This window comes from Aspergillus neoniger, assembly GCF_003184625.1.
Source record: "Aspergillus neoniger CBS 115656 unplaced genomic scaffold BO87scaffold_25, whole genome shotgun sequence".
Taxonomy (NCBI): Eukaryota; Fungi; Ascomycota; class Eurotiomycetes; order Eurotiales; family Aspergillaceae; genus Aspergillus; species Aspergillus neoniger.
Genome location: NW_020291153.1, coordinates 435,381 through 454,320, shown reverse-complemented (window position 1 = coordinate 454,320; position 18,940 = coordinate 435,381). Strand labels below are relative to the sequence as shown.

Genomic DNA, 18,940 nt, shown 5'->3' with positions numbered 1-18,940 from the left:
ATATCCAGGTACCTATGGCTAAGCACATTTAGGAAACACTTTCCAGAAAGCATCACTTACGTGATAACCAATCCTAATGAGCAAGATGATGTACATAAGTACTGGATGAAGACCGTCACATTCTTATTATATCTGCAGAACAGTACAGGAATTGGAAAACTTCCAGCAAGATACTTCGATACTACCAACTATATAAAGCACTACAAAGCCCGATAATTATTCCAGCAAGATGGCCTCCCCGCTAAAGAACGTGGTAATCGTTGGAGTAAGTGATCCAGCTCAATCCCTCCTTATCCTTCAACATTAACATACGATCTCTCTCAGGCTGGAGGTAACCTAGGCTCCCACGTCCTAGAAGCCTTCCTCTCATCCAAAGCCTTCAACATCACCACACTCACCAGAGAGTCATCTACTAGCACTTTCCCCGACGGCCTCCAAGTCATCAAGTCAGACTACAGCCACGACTCGCTCGTCTCCGCGTTCAAGGGCCAAGATGCCGTGATCAGCATCGTAGGCAATGCAGGTCTTTCATTCCAGCAGAAACTCATCGACGCTGCCGTCGATGCAGGAGTGAAACGGTTTATCCCCAGTGAATACGGCAACAACACCGCCGACGACCGCGTCCGGGCTCTCGCACCGCTTCTCGACGGCAAGAAAGCCAATGTCGATTACCTCAAGGAGAGACAGGATCGGCTAACTTGGACTGCGCTCATTACTGGTCCCTTTTTCGATGCGGTAAGTAGATCTACAGCACACCCTTATACTACCTATCATTTGCTACGTCCCATTCATGAAGAAAAGCTAAGATAATTCCACGACAGGGTGTCAAAAACGGCTTCCTAGGCTTCAACCTCCAATCCCACGAAGCAACCATCTACGACGAGGGCACCAACACAGCATCAGTGAGCACCCTCGCTCAAATCGGCCGTGCTCTCGTTGCCGTTTTGCGGAACCCGGAGGTGACCCAGAACCAATACGTCTACGTCGAGTCATTCACCACCACTCAGAAGCAGATTCTCGGTGCTCTGGAAAAAGCCACCGGCAAGGACTGGAAGGTCACTGATGTTGCCTTGAAGCCGGTTATCGAAGAAAGTACCGAGCGGCTCAAGGGTGGGGACTTGACTGCCGTGAGAGTTTTACTCTTGGCGGCTGGGTGGGCGAGGTTCCCGGATGGCCCGTATGGAGATTGGTCACGGGTGCCCGGGGGATCGTGGAATGAGAGGTTGGGGCTTGAAAAGGAGAATTTCGATGAGGTTGTGGGGTCGCTTGTCAATTAGGATGTTATGGATGATATTCCTTGTTGTACTGTAGCAGCACCAAGTACTTGGAACGAGCAATAAATCTTTGATTAAATAAATAGAGTTATTAAGTATGGTATCTAAACTCCACCTCGCCATCGCCAGTCTTCACTCTTCGCGTGTCTTCTTTCTCACCCGCCAGTATGTCCTCTTTCGTCTTATTCTCGTGTCTCAGGTACATTGCATGAAGCCCGACAATGATCTGCGATACCACCAATGCCCCCAACGAGAACGCATTTCCCAATATATATGGCGATGTGCGGTATACCTGCCCCGCTACGATACCAGCACAGTTACCCACTGTCTGCTGCAGACCGATGGCAAGTGCACGCCGGTACTGCGGCGCCACGTTGACGTTCAGCCAGGCGACGTTCAGACCGACACCTGTGTAGACAGCCACACCGCAGAGGTAGGTTGCAAAGTATTTCACGGGGTCGCTGGAGACGGTCAGGAGGAGAATGTAGCCGACTATGCCGAAGATGTTTGTGACTAGGATGAACTGTTTTTCATGTTAGCACCACCTCATCCCTAGTAAAAGGACCGCTAGTGGGGAAAAGACATACAATAGAAAACCGCCCAAAGCGATCCGCACAAAACGCAACAGCGATAAACACAATCGCAGCCCAAATATACACCGGTACCGTGAGGACATTACTCATAAGACTATTATACCCCAGACTCCCCAAGATAGTCGGTAGGAAGGTACTAAACCCATAGAGAAGAATATCCTGACAGAACTGCGTGAGAGCCGAGAACATGAGCTTGGGATCACGCAGAGCAATGCGCATCTCCTCCCAGCTGAAGTGCTCACTGCCCATGTACTTGCGGCGTTGTTCGTTGCGCACGCGCATCATGTACTTCTCTTCGTCGGTGAGGAAGTAGGCGTTGCTGGGGTCGTTGGGGAGACCGAACCAGATTAGGACGGCGCAGATCAGACTGAAGATTCCTTCGATGATGTAGACCCATCTTGATTCTCTCATTAGCATTGGGAGTGAGATGGCTGGGGACGTTGAGGAAGGGGGGATAGGTTTACCTCCAGCCGGCTTTGCCGCCTATACCGTCCATGTGCAGCAAAGCATAGGCGAGGAGACCGCCCACGGCACCGGAGATGGCGGCACAGCTCATTAGGTATGAGACGCGCTTTGCCTGTTCTTCTCGACGGTACACCATGGTCAAGTACAGGTTCAGACAGGGGAAGAGACCGGCTTCGCAGCCTCCGAGGATCAATCGTGTTGCGTAAAGCGAGGCGACATTGTGGATGAAGCCCGTGAACACAGTCGTGATAGACCAGATGATGCATAGACCGGTCAGGATATTCCGTGGCGTGAGCTTCTTCATTGCTACCGCCCATGGGGCTTCCAAGAGCACGTAGGTGGCATAGAAGATAGACACGGCGGTGGAGTACTCGCTGTCAGAGGCGTGGATGTCTTCAGGCATGCCAGCTACCTTAACATTACCTGAATAATCATTAGCCAGCTGCGCCAACGTGGGGAATATGCATTGGGGGGATACTCACCGATATTACTGCGGTCAAGGAAACACGACAGGTAGGTCAACATGATGATGGGCACAAAAGCCATATCGAGCTTCATGAGAAGCTTCTTCTCCTTCGCTGGGTCGAGCACGACATCGTCAATATCGCCAATGGCGGTCTCTTCAGGAGACGCCTGCTCGAATGGTTTCTCGAGCGACTTGCGCTCAACAACGGGATCCATCTGATCAGTAGTCATGATGGATGAAGTGAGTTGTGAAACCCAGAAGAAAGTGGGGGAAGAGGGAAGATGATGAAAGCCTCAATAGCGGAAGATCTGGGGTTAAGAACCATGGACCAGGCCCTTCAGGGTAGCACCTGAAGGCGGCAACGGATCGATAACACGGCCAGTAAACCGGGAAGCTATCTATCGTGAGGGGCGAGTAGCATTACGCTCCACAGGGTCACCCATCGGGCCGATGGACTGATAAGCAAAGTTAAGATTGCCCGGGAGGATATCACCTGGCAGCTGCTCATTGGTGAAATCGCGGACTAAAGCGACCAACGCTTATCACGCTGGTGGAGCCTAAACACGTTTATCCCCGGATATCGGAGCCCACCTGCCGATAGAGACACGAAGAGTATGGGGTAGATACAAAACAATTGATAGGCTATCAGGTCTATCGGTCGAGAGGTTATTGATTATATATGCTAACTCAATGTCAAAATTACTGCACGGTAGGTACATATGACAAGAATTCATACAGCAACCCAAATGACCATCACCACCCAGACACCGGAAACCCTAAGCAGCCAGGACACGCGGTTTCTGGCCCGCCAAAACACCATCACCAACACAGCCGGCTACTCCGGGGACAACCTGCAAGCCAACCTTCTCATTCTGCCTGAGGAATACAGCCAGGACTTCCATAATCTCTGCCTCCGCAACCCCGTAGCCTGCCCACTGTTAGGAATCAGCAGCATCCCGGGAAACCCCCACAAAATCTCCCCAACGCCATGCATCCGTAACAGCGACTTTGACATCCGCACCGACTGTCCTGCATACCGAGTATACAAGAAAGGGAAATGCATCGCGGCCAACAAACGCGACCTGCTGGACCTATGGTCCACGAATGATGATGAAGAACAACAAAGTTCAGAAAACTACACAGCCTTCCTCCTAGGCTGCTCCTACAGCTTCGAAGCCGCTCTCTGCAATGCCACCCCGCCTCTAACCCCACGACACCAAGTAACCAACACCCTCGTGCCAATGTATCGCACCTCGCTACCTCTCTCGCCTGCAGGGATCTTCACCAACGCAACATGCACCGTGTCTATGCGCCCATACCACGAATCAGAGGTCGAGCGGGTGCGGAACATCACGCGCCCGTATCTGGCCACGCACGGGGAGCCGATTGCTTGGGGCTGGGATGCGGTGAAGCGCTTGGGCATTCGGGATATTCACGATCCGGATTTTGGGGATAAGGTTGAGTTTGGGGAGGGGGAGGTGCCTGTCTTTTGGGTATGCAAGATATACTTTCTTATCCTTCGTTTTATTTACCCCCTTGCGTTTTGATGAAGTGTATGTGGCGTATGCTAATGCGGGATCATGGTTAGGCGTGTGGAGTGACGCCACAGATGGCGGTCGAGGCGGCCGGGGAGAAGATTGATGGGTTGGTATTTGCGCATGAGCCAGGGCATATGCTGGTTACGGATTGGGTGGTGGAGGATTTGGAGAGGTTGAAGGGGGGGATCGCGGCTTTCCGAGCAAAGATTTGATGGTACTCTACATACACGATAGAAAGAGCTGTTATGAAGCGGGCAGCGTCTTGGATACTAGAACAATGATACACATTTAAAGATGGATCAAAAACAATCCTTCATCACACTGGACAACTCCTCCCCATAGTCATATCGCTGCCACCCGGCATCAAATCCCTCGGGCGCCATGCCCATAATCTGCGTCTCCAGATTCCCCACCGCTTCGAACCACTCCATTAGCTCGCGCGTCATCTGTGCCCCGTCCAGCGGTGACTGCTCCTGCGTGCCTGTTGACTGGCTCGGTGCGACCTCCACCACGTTGCCAAGGTCCCCTCTCTCCGCTGGCACTGCAGCGCCTCCTCTCCACTCGGGCTCCTGTTGACTCTGCACCGGCCGATGCATTAACTGCGGACCTAGCTTCCTCAAGCTTCGAATGGACTTCCACAGCCGCTGCGAAATATACGACCTCGTCGAAAAGCCCTTGATCAGCTCTAGGGCCATGTAGAACTCTTCCTTGCAAGTGGTGCTAAATTGAGTAGGGGCCTGCGTGACAGCCAGAAAGACCACCGCGACAGCAGAGACCAGAAACCAATTAAAGGTCACCTGCTGCAAGCGATAGATATCCGTCGTCTCGTTCAGATTCGTGATGAATCGGATCGACTCCTTCGCTAACTCTACCACGGTCTGCGACTCTGCAGGGTACTTGGCGATATGTGCCGCCGAGTGCAGCACAGGACGATGGATCAGCATGCGCAATTGATTCGCCCTCAAATACAGCAGAGACCGCAAGCGACGCAAGCTCCGTGGCTCCTCCTCCTGGACGTTACCCGAGTCAATGCTCAACACGGGCGGAACGTCTGCCTTCCACCGCTGGACTTGCCAATCGAGGTAATTCATCTCTTCTTTCTTGATCTCATTGGTGTTGTTGAATGCTGAAATAAACTTCCACACTTTCGCTGCAATCCGACTATACCGAATCATGACACGCAGGTAGGGCGTCTTTTCCTCCGGCTCAGGTAGCCACGGGTCAATGTCGCTGTCCTCAAGGGAGAAGGGCATGCCCGTGCCAAAACTCCAGCGGATGTCGAGAATGTAAATCGACCAGAAGAGTCGGAGGACGCGGTCTTTGCCTGCTTTGGCTATGGATGGCTGTCTGAGGGTTTCGCGGCGGTGAAGGCCTCGTTCGAGACACATGCGCTCGACGATGCCGATGGTACGCCAGGCGAGGGTTTCTTCGTCGATTTGAAAGTAGAAGATGGCCTACAACTAATAAGACATATTTCTGAATATAGGGCATGGGTTTACTCACCACCAACGTCAAGAAGATGATGTTCTTGGTCCCCGCTACTCCCCAGACAAAGTTATCCGCCACTTCTCGGACACTCTCGAACAAGCTCAGCGCCAGGGCACTGCTTCCCGCTGCCTCGGCTGTAAGCGCACAAGCAAACACCAGGCGCAGAATATGCACAGCGGTTCTATCCAGCTGCTCTTCGTTTCGCTGAGCAACGGGTACCCGGGGCCACGACTCCGCCCCATACAACAACTCGACCTGGTGCAGGAGCTGCGGTAGCTCTAGCACAGGGTACATAATTCCCATTTCTTCCTCGTACACGCGACACAGCCGCAACGCTTCACTCTTCCCGATGGTCCACAGTGGATCACCGGACGGATAATGGCGCGTGCGTGGCGGCGACGCAGCGACAGCCATGGGGATCACCTGAGAAGGGGCGGTATCGCCCTCGTCGCCGTCAACATCGCCGTCTTCAGCATCCGCGACATCGGGATGTTCTTCGACGATTCCGCGACGCTGAAGGCTGGATTTCGCTAGGTCCAGACTGTACGCGGAGGTGGTTGGGCCTTGAAAGACAGATTCTTTCTCTTTGATGGAGGAGTGCCGCCGGAAGGGTCGCTGAGCTGCTACGTCCGACCGCGGCAGTGCTGTTGCTGTTGAGACGAAGGTATTCTGCGTCAAGGCGTGGACGGCTGTGGTGAGAGAGGTGATTTGCTCTTGCATGGCTGTCATTTGAGTCAGGAGACGGTCGAGTGTTTCACTGGTTCATATTAATTGTGTTTCTTGTTTCTACATCTCTAGAGAGGATTATCGTACTGGTTCTCTGCGCTGCTCTCTGGTCGCGGCGGCGCCTCGTACACACAGTCGATGCGCTGGCGACCGCATCGCTGACAGGGCGACTGCCCATTACATTTGATTTTGCGTCGCTTGCATTCATTACTAGAGAGTCGATTAGATGCGATCGATGAATGCTTCCGAGTAGTAGCTGAGGGGGAGCAGCAATACCAAGCTTTGGCGATGTATTTGCGACGGCGTTTGCGCGGTCGGGCCTCGTCCCGATCGCCAAGATCGTCGACTGGGGGTCGCTCCCACGACTCGAGGGGATGGCTGTCCATGTTGTGGGAGTGCCTGGTGGGTAAGTATCCAGAGGACAACGACGAGATGTCTTAGAAGGGAAGCAAGAATGCAGAGTGGAAAAGATGGAAGAACGATACCGAGAGGCAGCGAATCCAGCGATGCATCATTGGATGGGCGGCGGTGAAGGAGCGCCGATCGGCCACCACGGCGGGGTTCCGCAGTCTAGTTCGCAGCCATTGCTTTAGTACGAGAATCTCTCGGGCTGTTATTCGTCAATGGAGATGATGGCTGACAGGCTACAGTGGGACGAGATGCAGTTCCTCGGCTGAAGATGGGTTCAATGGGTTGCTTTGCTCGCTACGTGTCCTTCGTACAGAGTTGCACCGTGTCACCCCTTGCAGGTGGGATTCGAATGCCACGGAGAAAGTTTGTAGATAAATAGATAATGAGAGAGAGAAAGATAGGCAACAGGTCAAGGCAGCATTCTACTATGTATGTACATCCAGAATCGTAAAATTCGTCAACTAGGAACCCTTTACAAATCCTTAGTCCGCTCATCACTTTCCACAACCCACTGTTGCAGCTTCACCGGATCTCTCGGCGTAAAGCCCACCTTGAATGGCTTGGGCTCCGTTGTCAATCCCGTGGGGATTTCATTGCACTCCAGCGCATCCAGGATAGGCCGATCGGCCACATCCCGTGAAGGGTGCATGGTGAACGCGGTGATCAACCGAATGTAAGCCGTGTAGAGCTCGCGGTTAGCCAGATGAGAGCCGGCACACATGCGCGAACCAGCGCCGTAGCCATAGTGCGGCGTGCCCGAGCCCTCACCGATATCCAGATAACGCTCGGGAATGAACTTTTCCGGCATCTTGAAGTGGTCCTCGTCGTAGTCGGCGGCCCAGGCGTTCTGACCTAGTTAGCAATCGCGTAGTGATGGGGCAATGTAGTGGCCAGACTCACCATGAAGAAGGTCGTGCCGGCAGGGATAGTCGCGCCGTTGTACTCGATATCCTTGGTGCTCTCGCGGGGCAGGCAGATGGGAATGACCGTCCAGAAGCGGAGAGTCTCGCGGACCAGCGCGCTCACGTAGGGCACCTTCTCCTCCACCAGACACTTCTCCCAGGCCTCTCCGTTGGGGTAGACCTTCATGATTTCATCATAGGCCTTTTGCTGGATCCGCTGGCCATCCTCGGATGCCAGATAAGCGATGCCCATGACTAGGTTTCCGGGGACAGTGTCCAGTCCGGCAGACACCATGGTGACGCAGATGGATTTGATCTCGGCTGGTAGGTGTTAACAGATACTCCAGTTGGGGGAAACAGCGGGACTATTCACCTTCATTCAGTTTGGCCTCAGGGTCCTTCAGAATGTTACCCGTGATGCATGGCTTGTCGGTGCCCTTGGCAATACGGTCCTTGAGAATCTCCAGCAGATAGCTCAGATACTTGTCGCGCCGCCCGCGGAACTCCTGTGCCTCACGGTTCTGCTTGGGGAAGATACGAAGCAGAGGGATGTAGTCCTGCCAGTTGTTGCTGGTACTGCGGAAGTTGGCGACACCACGCTCGACATTAACGATCTCGTGCAGCAGCTCATCGTTCACATTGCCCTCGATACGGAAACCGTAGTTGAGAGTAAGACTGGTGTTGAGGGCGAAGCGCTGGAAGTAGGCCTTGGGGTTGATATCGCGGGCGCCGTTCTGGCTGTCCTTGAACAATTCCTTGATACTGGCGGTGCATTCAAGGTCGATAATGGGCATGTAGGATTGCACGGCGGGACGGTTCAGCGCGGTCGCGGCGGCCTTGCGACGACGCTTGCAGGACTCATCCCAGGGCGAGGTACCGATAGTGAAGCCTTGCGAAGAGGATACGACGCTGTGGAAGGTGTGGAAGGTGGGACGGGAGATCAGAGCAGACTGGTCTTTGATCCAGAGCTGGCGAACAGAGTCGAAGCTGTTGGCGAAGACGACGCGCTGGAAAGAAGCAAAGAAAGGGCGGGTCAGGAACAGGAACCGTTTAAATCAATCAAATCTCCGGTCGCATATTTCACTTACCTTGTTACCCATGCGGACTTGGAACACAGGGCCAAATGACTTGGCCCATTTCCGGGCGACGATGGCATGCTGAGTGCCCAACTGGAGGAGATTGCCAAAGAGGGGCACACCGGGGATTTCGGGGATGCCCTTAATCTTGGGCACATCGGTGCGGTTCATGTAGCGCACCAGGAAGTAGACCACCGCCGCAGCGGCGATAAGAATCGTCTGGATAGCCATGATTGTGGTGTAGACGATGTGATATGGATTCTTCAGTTTCAGGGAAGAATGCGAGCGATGCGAACCCTTTATAAGTATGCTGACCGCAGTGCAGCTGTCCTCGGCTGGTGATGGTGGATACGATATCATCTGGAGACAGCCACCCGCCGTCATTCCTACGGCTCCATTTCCGACCGAGCAACATGTCCAAGCTTTGGCTGGTCCAGCCTGGTAGTCTGGGCGCACTTTACCTTTGACTTTCCCCGCACTATCGCTCCAATCTTTGGCAATCGGCGGCCCGACATTGGCTTTCCACTCATGCCCCAGTGCGGCATTTCGGAATGTCCTTCCGCACTGCGGTTGGCTGCGGAACCCTCCCCCCGGTTGTGTTGGCTCCTGCAGCCGAGAGATGATGATCTTTGCTGGCTTGGAATGGTAGGATGAAGATAGGTTGCAGAGTCCAGTATTAACATCGAGCGCAGTCTATTGTTACGTAAGTGCGTCGGTATCATCTCTGCAGCCATGTGGGCATTATATATATATCGTTGTGCCCAGTACCTCTGAGGATCTATTCCCCTACAATATATTTCCGCACTTTAGTAGATACTTCACAATAGCTTAACCCGGTCATTTTAGTACTCAAGGATACCAGTAGTAGTACTACTTAGTAGTACCATCGAGATTCGAAGCATGGGTGCCTTGATATACCTCAGCTGTAAGGAATGTTTTCAATCTGAATTGCCATGTTCTACTCAGGGTCTGCTTAGTGAGCTATCTATATCCTGAGGTCTACCCTATCTGTTCTCACATAAGCAGTCCCACCAAAACCTAACCCGGAAGGCATGAGCAACAGAAAGAGGAGTCGAAACGAAAGGATAAAAACAATTCAAGAATTCTGTTCATAATTCTCCCTGTACACCTGCATCATCCACCGCCCTGAAACGTCCATGTCCTTTCCACCCTACCCGACATTCAAGGCCGACGTGGCCGCCGAGGTGCGCCAGGATGATAGTAAGGGTTTGGTGCAAAATAAGCGCCTCCAGCATTCTGTTCGATGATATCTCCGTACGCCTTAATATCATCTTCAGAGAACGCCCAGCAGTTTCCGTTCTGCATGGTGTGAGAGGGGAGGGCCTACATCAATTAGCTCAATCACACTGACACAAGATGAAGTGGGACCTACCTGATCCCACTTGTCATGGTACACATGATAATCGCGAGACCATGTCGAAATGTATCCCAGATAATCGAGACGCATGTAGTGTCTCTCTCCGTAGCCATCCGCACTTCCCCCATCGCCATTGAACCAGTACAGACGCTCGTGGTTGATGAGAATCGCCCACTTGCCCATGATTCTATTGCCGTAACCTGTGTACCATTGCATGGTGATGAGAATATAATAAGACACTAAGGGTATATTCCTGCAACGATTGTTCAATTTATTGTCATAAAAGAAAAGGAATTGCTGTGTGCGGTACTTCATTGAGAGACCGGGTGAAGATTCCCGTATTTATAGACATCTTCCAGCATCAAATCTATGTACGATCGCAGATTTCCACAGGTTTACGAATCATGTAGATTGATGGCGAAGAAGTTGAAGGGGTATCTACTTCATGTCCAAGGGGCAATGTGATGTTCAGTGTGATTGGCCCATACCATCTACGCATGGGCCGCCTGTTCACAAAGACGGCATCTTTTAGCTCACCACTACCCTACCAGTATGCTAAAAGAAGTCATGATCACCCTGATGTTACATCTCTCAGCTTTTAATCACACCTTCAGTGTGATAGAAATGGTCAGTATAAATACTGCAATAACGAATCAGATAGGCGATAATGCCATCTCTCAGCTCCTGCTCTACTCACAAGTTGCGGAAATGGCGGTGATCACTACCACAAGAGGAATGCTCATCTCTCAGCTCCCTGTTGTAGAGTGTGCACAAAGCCAGCAATTCTACATTCCAACTGGATATCCAAGTATAGCTGAGAAAGTCTGGTGCGCATGACCCATGTCCACAGATAACCATGATATCATATATCAGATGGCAGATGACAACATGTCACCTGATGTCCTTTGCCAACAGGAGTACTCTTTTGCTCTGCACAGGAGCAAGATATATAAACCCACTACTGTCGTGTTCAGACTTGGTTCAGACTTGGAGGTCTCGCACTTTAAGAACGCCATCGATACGCAAATGACCATATGTTGAATTAGTACCTTCCCCGAGTATCCCTTGAGAAGCTGTCTAACCACTGAAGTTGGCACAGCTCTTCCGCTGACCTAGGATACGGACAACCTGCTGAATTGGATGACCAATCCTTATCCTTTCGTACATACATCCAGGTTAGTCTACTCATCCTTCCCTTATCATGCCATATCATACCATACGTGATCCATTTACATCTCTACTGCTCTTGAAAGTAGAAAGTTCTTATGACTTAAGTATACTGTGGCAAGAGGTTTGGATAAGCACCAAGCCCACCAACACCGGCAGGAAATACAGCTCATAGATCGACAAGACTTTGCAGATAAGTAAACCTTGTTTTATTCCACATACATTGAAGTACACGTGTCCCGACGTCCTGGGAGAACAGCACATCGAGCACAAAAACAAAAACAAAAAGCAAAGCGGGTATCTATGCATACATGCGGATCTTAAACGTCAATCATGGCGTCATTCGGACCAGCCATAAAGGGAATTTCCGACAAATTGCTCCCTCATCTAATTTTACCGCAAACCAGGCGCTTAGGCCATGGATGTCTTGCGCGAGATGGTGACTTGACTGGACCGACGGACGGCTGCGTGCCGCTGCCGATCCGCTTCTAAAGTCTGGGCGAACTTGCTTCGGGCCCGGATCTCAGGTCCCTTCCAATAGAAAATGTAAATGGGGACTGTCACCAGGACAGACAAGCAGCCAAGAATGGTGCTCGCCCATTGTAGATGGAATCGGCCACCGATATTGGTGTACATGGGTGTTGCGTACATGGCTGAGAGTCCAGCGAGTAGATCTCGCGCAAACCCATTGCCTCCCGTCGCAGACGCAGAGTATTCTCCATACGCGGCAACCATGTAGTCGATAGTAGCCATGTAGATGCCGTAATTAGCAACAGCGATCAGGAACACAAACACCAACGGTACGATCCAGTGGGTGTACTCGGGGCCCATTGAGGTCCAGGCGAATCCAAACAGTCCAATCGTTTCAAGAGGCGCAATGAAGAGCAAGAGTAGAAGGCGTCGCTCAGCGTATCGAGAGGCATTTCCCTCCCGGCGTCGCACCAGGCGTTGACGGTAGATATCGGGTAGGAAGATACCGTAGGCAAACAAGTAGCCGATCACAATGGCAACGAAGCACAGACCGATTTGGACGGCATTGAACCCCCATTGTGCGAAGACCAAAGAGAACGACTCAATGCAGGTGAAGATGAGCGCATCGGAGAAACCGGAGAGCAAAGATAGAAAGAGCACAATAGGTTCACAGAGGAACATTTCGAAGGGTCGGCGCCAAACGTGTAGGACCTCCTTGATGTTGAGGCGGGAGGGCTTCAGCTCGTTCGGTCCATACACGTTAGGATCCTCGCCGGTTTGTCGTCGGCGTTTGGCCTCTCGGTCAAGAAGAATCGTCGATCGAGTCTCACAGACAAGGAAAAAGTGCAGGAGCTGAGTAGCACCGCCAAAGATAAGCTGGATCCAGAAGTTCCACCGCCAGCTCAACCACTGCTGCATCATTCCGCCAAATATAGGTCCAATGGTGGTGCCTCCCACGGAGGACAAGACCACATAAGCGACAGCAAAGCCCTGATCATCGGGCTCCCACATGTCAGCCGTCATCCCGAGAGTCACAGAGCCGCCTGCAGAGCTAATACCGCCAAGGCCACGACAGACAACCATCGTTGCGAAGTTAGGAGCAAGAGCACACGGTATCTGCCAGATATTCACGAACAGTAGACTGAGCTGCATTATCGGCCACCGGCCGTACTCCTCACTCCATGGGGCCCACAGTTCACAGCCAAAAGCATATGTGACTAGAAAGATCATTTGGCCTACTCGGGCGGCCTGTTCACTGATATTAAAATGTTCGGAGAGTTGCGGGACGGCGTTGGAGTAAGTGCTGCTGTTGAAATTCATTGACATTTGCACGACGAAGATGACCGTAAGGATTGTCCATTTTTTGTACCATGGGAAACAGAAGCCCAGCTTCTCGTAGCAGTCGTCTTCGGTAAGTTCTCGTTTCACGGGGCCGTGAAACTTCCCTTGAATTTCACTATCATCATCTGGCTGGGTGGCATGCTCGGCATGCATATTCCCAGGTTGGCGCGTGGGACTGAAAGCACCCTCCTTTCCTGAAGGCTTCTCTAATAGCTCTTTTGTGTCCATGATGAGAAAATTGTTTCTTAGGTGATCCAAAGAAACACTGCCGTTGTGGGATTCATGAAATATATCTCGAACAAGGAATTGGCCAAGACAGAAAGGCAAAATAAAAGGTCCGGCGAGGTTATAGTCCTGTACCAGTAGAACAGAGCGCCGGGCAAGAACGAGGAACTGGAAGGTGGGTGGGTTTGGTATGGATGGAAAAGGCCACACCAGGAACAAGGCGAGCGTCTTATATAGTAAACTCACATACTTCAGCCCTGCACACTCAACATCGGAGTTGAGGGTGGTCGACTGCACCGCTCTAGGGAAAGCAATGGTGGCACGACGTCATGAACGTCGGAGTATCCGAGGAAACGATTGTAGCGTGTAGCAGTAGGCGTAGGGAGGGTGCAGCTCCGATATCGATCGATCGCCGTGGGGCCACGGCCGGGACGATCAATGAAAATGCCTGGAACGCTCTGGATTAACTTTCATTGCTTCTCTCCGCCATTCCTGCGTTGATGAGGGCTAGCCGCACATGGCACACTCAAGTGACACAATGCACTGCGCCTTGTACCCAACGCCTGCAAAGTCCCGCCCTTGAAAAAAAAAAGCAAGAATTTGACAATTCCTATGACAAATGAGCACAAGCTACACACCATCATCGTCGGCATTACCCCGTGAGATTTCCAGTGCCCAAGCCATCGAATGCCTTTGATAGGGACGTTGGGTTGTCGTGCCAATCAGCGGCTCCAGCGCTTGTCGGGGTACCCAAAGCGGTAGTCCGGCCACCGACCGCATCCCAAACCGTAGACAAATTTTGGTCCATCCCATCTTCAACCACCAACCATGACGCCATTCCAGAGGCAAAGCCCTTGACAAATCCGGTTTGCATGGGGATATCCACGTTCTTACTGCATGTAACCCTGCAGCATGGCCATCCATGGATAGGCAAAGCGACCTATCGCCTGACATGAACGAGCTATGATTGAAGTAGATGGGCATGTTCAACGTTGAGAATGGTAATGCCTGGTGTAAGCAGAATAGCATCACTTCATGGACCGAGCAAATGGCACCACTTGCTCTAGAACATTGCCCGTTCGAAATCGTGCACCGCCACATTCCTGGGGGCTACTTCTAGACAATCTACACTCAAGACTTCTTACCGTGGACATTGTGTACGGTACTTCCTAGTCATCGCCTCCTATCCCTTGCTTCGGAGGATGGGGACCGGTAACAGCGCATTTCCGTCGTCGCGTGGCTGCCGGAATAGAGACCGAGCGAGTGTCATTGACAACCGAACAGCAAGAAGACATGTAGCCTGCGATAAAGGGTGTCGGCACCCAATCGCGTTCAAGTATGTATTCACGATGTCCTTTGACAGGTCAATGACTCTGCCTTTCTGGCACCTTCTTGGCGTTACCACTACATTCATGAGGTGATGCATCTGGTAGCACAATAACCACCATGCCGGGATTGCCAAGGTGTTGACCGAGCCGAAAACGTGTCGGGCCGGCATCGGCAGGGCTGCTGCAACAGTTTTCTTACGGAATGTAACCTAATCTTAGTGATGGCGTACAGGTCGTCCAATCACTCGCCCACGGAGATGGCAGGAAGGACGAATCGAAAAGCCAACAAAGAGTGTCAAGCGTTCAGTTTAACGGAAAATGGCATCACGGACGCCGACGGAAGTATAGCCTAGGGGGAGGCGAATGCAGAGGGAGTGAAGTATCCTAGTGTAGTTCGACCATGAAGAGGTCCATATTGTCGGCCGGACATTCTCACGATAACGAGCCAGGCATCAAAGCATTGTTGATTCGGGGTACCGGGCTGATCCCTCGTGGTTATCCGTGGAACATGTGCCATTCATGCAATTCAATTGGCCTTGCTTGCATGAGGTGAGCAAGATGTTACATTCCTAGAATGTAACCTGGCTGTGTCTGCAGGCATGCAGGGAAAGGAATGAGAAAGGAATGAAGATGGAAAGCAAATGAAAGGAAAGGATCACGCCCTTGCGCAGTCGGCAAGTGTTGCCCCCCGTACCCGGGGGCGCCGAAACATTCCCCATTCGGCGAGGACAACCCCAAATGATCCATCCATCTGCCATCTCGCTCCATATCTACCTACATTGTACATTCTGCTTGACTCTACAAATCTCGCCCCTTACTGATTCCCCACGCTGTCTTCCGATTTAGCCGCATCTTTTGGTCCATAGCCTTGACATGAAGGTGAAATCAAAATTTCGCCCTTCAAAAGTAAGATTAAAGAGAAATCTCTGGTCCCCAACGCCCCACAGACGGGAGATCGGTTAGAGTATGCCGGACCCGCAGTCTGACCTTCAGCCAGCCTTTCGAAAAGTCAAATGCCGGGTGCTAATATTCGTCTTTCAGAGGTTGATCTAGATCGCAATTCAAATCCACTTCTTTCCCCCCCTCTTATCGTGACTCGGATGCCGCTCAGTACGGACACCCCATGACACGCCCACTGCCCACTTGTCATATCGTTCCCATAATCTAGACAAGCCGAAACAACCCCTTTGTAATCTGTAGCGATGGTTGAATGGGTAAGAATCTATCACGGGATTAGAGACTGGTCTAGCCTTATGCTAAGACCGGCGCGTGATCGATTAGGGTACTCGGTCGACATTGCAGAACAGATTGACAGGGTCTAACAAGTCGTAAGGGCCAGACCGCTTGTAGACCTGCACGAGTGGGGTGAAATTTCAATGAGTATATTGATTACGCTCCCGGGAAACGGGCTTTTACTTTCCAGATCAACAAAGCCAAGACTTGTTATCTCTCCCAATCTCCACCTGCAGGGAATTAACCCAGCAGATAAGGCACAACTATAATATTTTGACCGATGCACTACCTATAGATTTCCGTGGAGAGGCGGTATGCTGCCCACGGGGTCATTGCTTTCGCATACCTCCTCCCACAAAGAGCTCTCGATGACATCATCAAAAACGAGTTGTTCGTTCAGAGGCAACTGAAACCAATCGAAAGCATTCTCCAAGGAATCTATGTAGCCGAAAATGTTCATCGATTCTAGTGCTGTGGTTGGCGTTCCTCTTTGTCCCGCGGAAACAGAACTATTACCATCTGCTCCGCGGTCACGCACGGAGGGTTTCGTGGCATTCGGCTGGATTGATGTACCCCCCTCACATTCTAAGGATGTAAGAGCCTTTATTGCGCGATTGCTGCCATAGTTCGTTGAGCTCATTTGGCCCAGGAAGCGGAGATTGAGACGGTAAAGGTGCGTTGTCCGTTGCGACAGCGTGGCATCAGCCGAGTTGGCATTCAATGAATGCACGAGAGATGAAGTTGCCAAGCTATGGACAGCGAACGAGGAAAGAGTTTCCTAATTACAGTTCAGTATTCTAGATAAGATTTTATTATGGGCCAAAATGCGTATAACGTAGACGAAAAGAGGGCAGTGGAGGTGATTCGTCAAATGTACTTACCAATGGATAGAAGTTTCTATACGCATTAACGATGGATGTTATGCGTATGGCTGAAAAGGTTGCTGATTGGATATGTACCATTTCCGGGCGCTTCAATTCATCCAAATCATGCATTGACGGGGCTGTTTTGATAAAAGGACGATGAAGCATGATTTTCAAGTTGTGATATAGCAAGCTGGATATACATTAGCTCCTCATCAACCCTCGTCGTGGTCTCCTAGGATTGTATACTTGAATTGGTAAACAGGTGGGCTCAGTTGCTTCGTAGCGGTGGCAGGGAGTCTGAGGTGACTCGGTAAGTTATTGTAGAATTCGGACATGGCGACATGAGTCTTTGTAGCTTTGTCTTCCTTTTCATGTATGCTTAGAGGAGATGCCAGTGCATGACTTGAGGCGTAGTTAGTAAATCTTTCAAACAGGCCTCTCTGAGTCTGGCCGGGGAAACCCATGAGCACTGTTCATGTCTCGCAGAGACTACTCACATTTCGTCCAGAACAGGTGATACCATGCGCACTAGGTTACACGCATATTGAAGATTTGACATACTGGAGAATGTCAACTCTGGATCAGAAGTGTGAGATACCGACCATAGGCGATACTCGACACTGGGAAGGATTGGAACTAGTCGTGGACGCATGTCACCGTCGCGTAGAGCACTCGGCTGCCCAATGATTTGGGATATGTTTCTATCACAGTATTAGCTTGGTGTTCAGGTATGGCTTTGTGAACAAATGAGACTTTTCCAGCAACCAAACACCCCACCATGCAAGTGACCGGGCTTCTAGAACTTCTTGTGAGCCTTGTATCGATTCATCCATTGCTGGTGTTTCGACGTGAAGTCCAAGAGTCAGAGAATGTCGAAAGGCAATCCCTGAAAGACGTGTGAGCCTTCAATGTGTGATTTTACCAGATGGGCTTACCGATATACTGCGAAGCAGAGGACAGATTGTCGACTGCTAATTCCCTTAGAGCGATAATAGCTGCTGCCAGGACAAGGGACAGACTGGAATATTCTATTTGCGCGAGTATTTTACTTTTTGCATGTTTAGCAAGAGCCTCGCCTGATGTTCCCCAGATGCTGAGCTGTGCATCACCTGCACACTGGGAGCTGAAGGCTAGTATTGCAGCCAATAAGGTTGGGGTGGCATAGATTTTGACTCCATCGTTGGTTAAGTCTTTGTTGAACAGAGGCTCATGGACTAGAACTGGCCAAGTATTTCTCCAGGTCCAAAAGTCGTCTAAAAGCTGGCTTTCTGCATCTGGAAAAAGTAACAACGGCTCTTCTGATACTGAATCTACATTTTCCAAGATGCCCACCCCGCTAGAGCTTTGCTGCTGTTCGTCAAGCTCCCTAGAGCAGAACAGTCCGTACGCCCCTGAAAGTCGAAAATCTCGCCTGAAGCCCGAAAGGCTATGTGATACGGGCTTTGCACTATGCGTCCTCAAGACTTCCTCGTCACTGCCCAGGTCCACAGTCAGGGACTCACCTTGTTCTGCACCATTGCGGGCTGTTGCAAGTTGATGTTCCAGGAAAGCAATCCTGGAGTGGAGTGCATGGATGTAGCACTTGGTCGGAGGCCTAGGGTCCTTTCAGCGATGAGTTCAGCCAGAGTTTGCGTACCACCAACTTTCGCTTCTCAAGATGATATGTGTATCCACATTCGCGATCTTCTCTTTCACAGACTTGACAAACGGGCTTCTGCCCATCACACTATACTCGGGGTCAGGGTCGCAACCAGCTGTCATATGTCTTCAGACTCACGCGACGTTTCTTCTTTCTACATGGGACACAAGCAATGGAGACACGCTGCCTCTTTTGTGTAGCTGGCATTTTCAGAGCAGCGAGATGATGAGGTATTGTGTCGATGAGCATGACAGGATTGATTGAAAATGGACGACCCTGAGACTGTGGGCCCTGAGCGGGGTGGTTTGTCAGCAGCAAGAATGGGGCCCGCTCAGTTAAAGTTGAAGATCCTG

The 18,940-nt window shown here is 51.3% G+C and overlaps 9 protein-coding genes across 9 annotated transcripts; 2 read left to right on the top strand and 7 right to left on the bottom strand.

Annotated features, from left to right (window-relative positions):
• Positions 1 to 70: 70 nt before the first annotated feature.
• On the top strand, positions 71 to 1,335 carry BO87DRAFT_378495 (aromatic alcohol reductase). Its single transcript, XM_025623801.1, has 3 exons — positions 71 to 265; positions 325 to 735; positions 822 to 1,335. Exons 1-3 carry the CDS (start codon positions 230 to 232, stop codon positions 1,275 to 1,277), a joined length of 903 nt encoding a protein of 300 aa, XP_025477706.1. The 5' UTR covers positions 71 to 229; the 3' UTR covers positions 1,278 to 1,335.
• A 36-nt stretch (positions 1,336 to 1,371) lies between these two features.
• BO87DRAFT_339222 (allantoate permease family MFS transporter) lies at positions 1,372 to 3,139 on the bottom strand (the record flags this gene model as incomplete). Its single annotated transcript, XM_025620614.1, has 4 exons — positions 2,815 to 3,139; positions 2,332 to 2,755; positions 1,862 to 2,264; positions 1,372 to 1,797 (listed from the first exon to the last, which is right to left on the bottom strand). Coding segments are annotated over exons 1-4 (1,467 nt in total), but the record flags the coding sequence as incomplete, so codon positions are not given.
• Positions 3,140 to 3,521: 382 nt separating this feature from the next.
• BO87DRAFT_417638 (DUF1445 domain protein) lies at positions 3,522 to 4,616 on the top strand. Its single transcript, XM_025626828.1, has 2 exons — positions 3,522 to 4,291; positions 4,387 to 4,616. Exons 1-2 carry the CDS (start codon positions 3,545 to 3,547, stop codon positions 4,546 to 4,548), a joined length of 909 nt encoding a protein of 302 aa, XP_025477704.1. The 5' UTR covers positions 3,522 to 3,544; the 3' UTR covers positions 4,549 to 4,616.
• Positions 4,598 to 7,001, bottom strand: BO87DRAFT_339218 (putative C6 transcription factor). The gene is made up of 4 exons (XM_025620613.1): positions 6,827 to 7,001; positions 6,638 to 6,760; positions 5,840 to 6,581; positions 4,598 to 5,790 (listed from the first exon to the last, which is right to left on the bottom strand). Exons 1-4 carry the CDS (start codon positions 6,934 to 6,936, stop codon positions 4,636 to 4,638), a joined length of 2,130 nt encoding a protein of 709 aa, XP_025477703.1. The 5' UTR covers positions 6,937 to 7,001; the 3' UTR covers positions 4,598 to 4,635.
• Positions 7,002 to 7,318: 317 nt separating this feature from the next.
• On the bottom strand, positions 7,319 to 9,299 carry BO87DRAFT_378492 (cytochrome P450). The gene is made up of 4 exons (XM_025623800.1): positions 8,952 to 9,299; positions 8,237 to 8,870; positions 7,862 to 8,184; positions 7,319 to 7,808 (listed from the first exon to the last, which is right to left on the bottom strand). Exons 1-4 carry the CDS (start codon positions 9,168 to 9,170, stop codon positions 7,434 to 7,436), a joined length of 1,551 nt encoding a protein of 516 aa, XP_025477702.1. The 5' UTR covers positions 9,171 to 9,299; the 3' UTR covers positions 7,319 to 7,433.
• A 629-nt stretch (positions 9,300 to 9,928) lies between these two features.
• Positions 9,929 to 10,617, bottom strand: BO87DRAFT_378491 (uncharacterized protein). Its single transcript, XM_025623799.1, has 2 exons — positions 10,333 to 10,617; positions 9,929 to 10,283 (listed from the first exon to the last, which is right to left on the bottom strand). Exons 1-2 carry the CDS (start codon positions 10,531 to 10,533, stop codon positions 10,122 to 10,124), a joined length of 363 nt encoding a protein of 120 aa, XP_025477701.1. The 5' UTR covers positions 10,534 to 10,617; the 3' UTR covers positions 9,929 to 10,121.
• Positions 10,618 to 11,712: 1,095 nt separating this feature from the next.
• BO87DRAFT_114121 (MFS multidrug transporter) lies at positions 11,713 to 13,648 on the bottom strand. The gene has a single exon (XM_025617900.1). It carries the CDS (start codon positions 13,522 to 13,524, stop codon positions 11,896 to 11,898), a length of 1,629 nt encoding a protein of 542 aa, XP_025477700.1. The 5' UTR covers positions 13,525 to 13,648; the 3' UTR covers positions 11,713 to 11,895.
• A 511-nt stretch (positions 13,649 to 14,159) lies between these two features.
• On the bottom strand, positions 14,160 to 14,721 carry BO87DRAFT_378488 (uncharacterized protein). The gene has a single exon (XM_025623798.1). The coding sequence runs from the start codon at positions 14,393 to 14,395 to the stop codon at positions 14,174 to 14,176; it is 222 nt and encodes a 73-aa protein (XP_025477699.1). The 5' UTR covers positions 14,396 to 14,721; the 3' UTR covers positions 14,160 to 14,173.
• Positions 14,722 to 16,371: 1,650 nt separating this feature from the next.
• On the bottom strand, positions 16,372 to 18,709 carry BO87DRAFT_428020 (fungal specific transcription factor domain-containing protein; the record flags this gene model as incomplete). The annotated part of the gene is made up of 7 exons (XM_025627434.1): positions 16,372 to 16,860; positions 16,964 to 17,138; positions 17,195 to 17,350; positions 17,446 to 17,649; positions 17,738 to 17,834; positions 17,884 to 18,542; positions 18,585 to 18,709. 7 exons carry the CDS (start codon positions 18,707 to 18,709, stop codon positions 16,372 to 16,374), a joined length of 1,905 nt encoding a protein of 634 aa, XP_025477698.1.
• Positions 18,710 to 18,940: the final 231 nt, after the last annotated feature.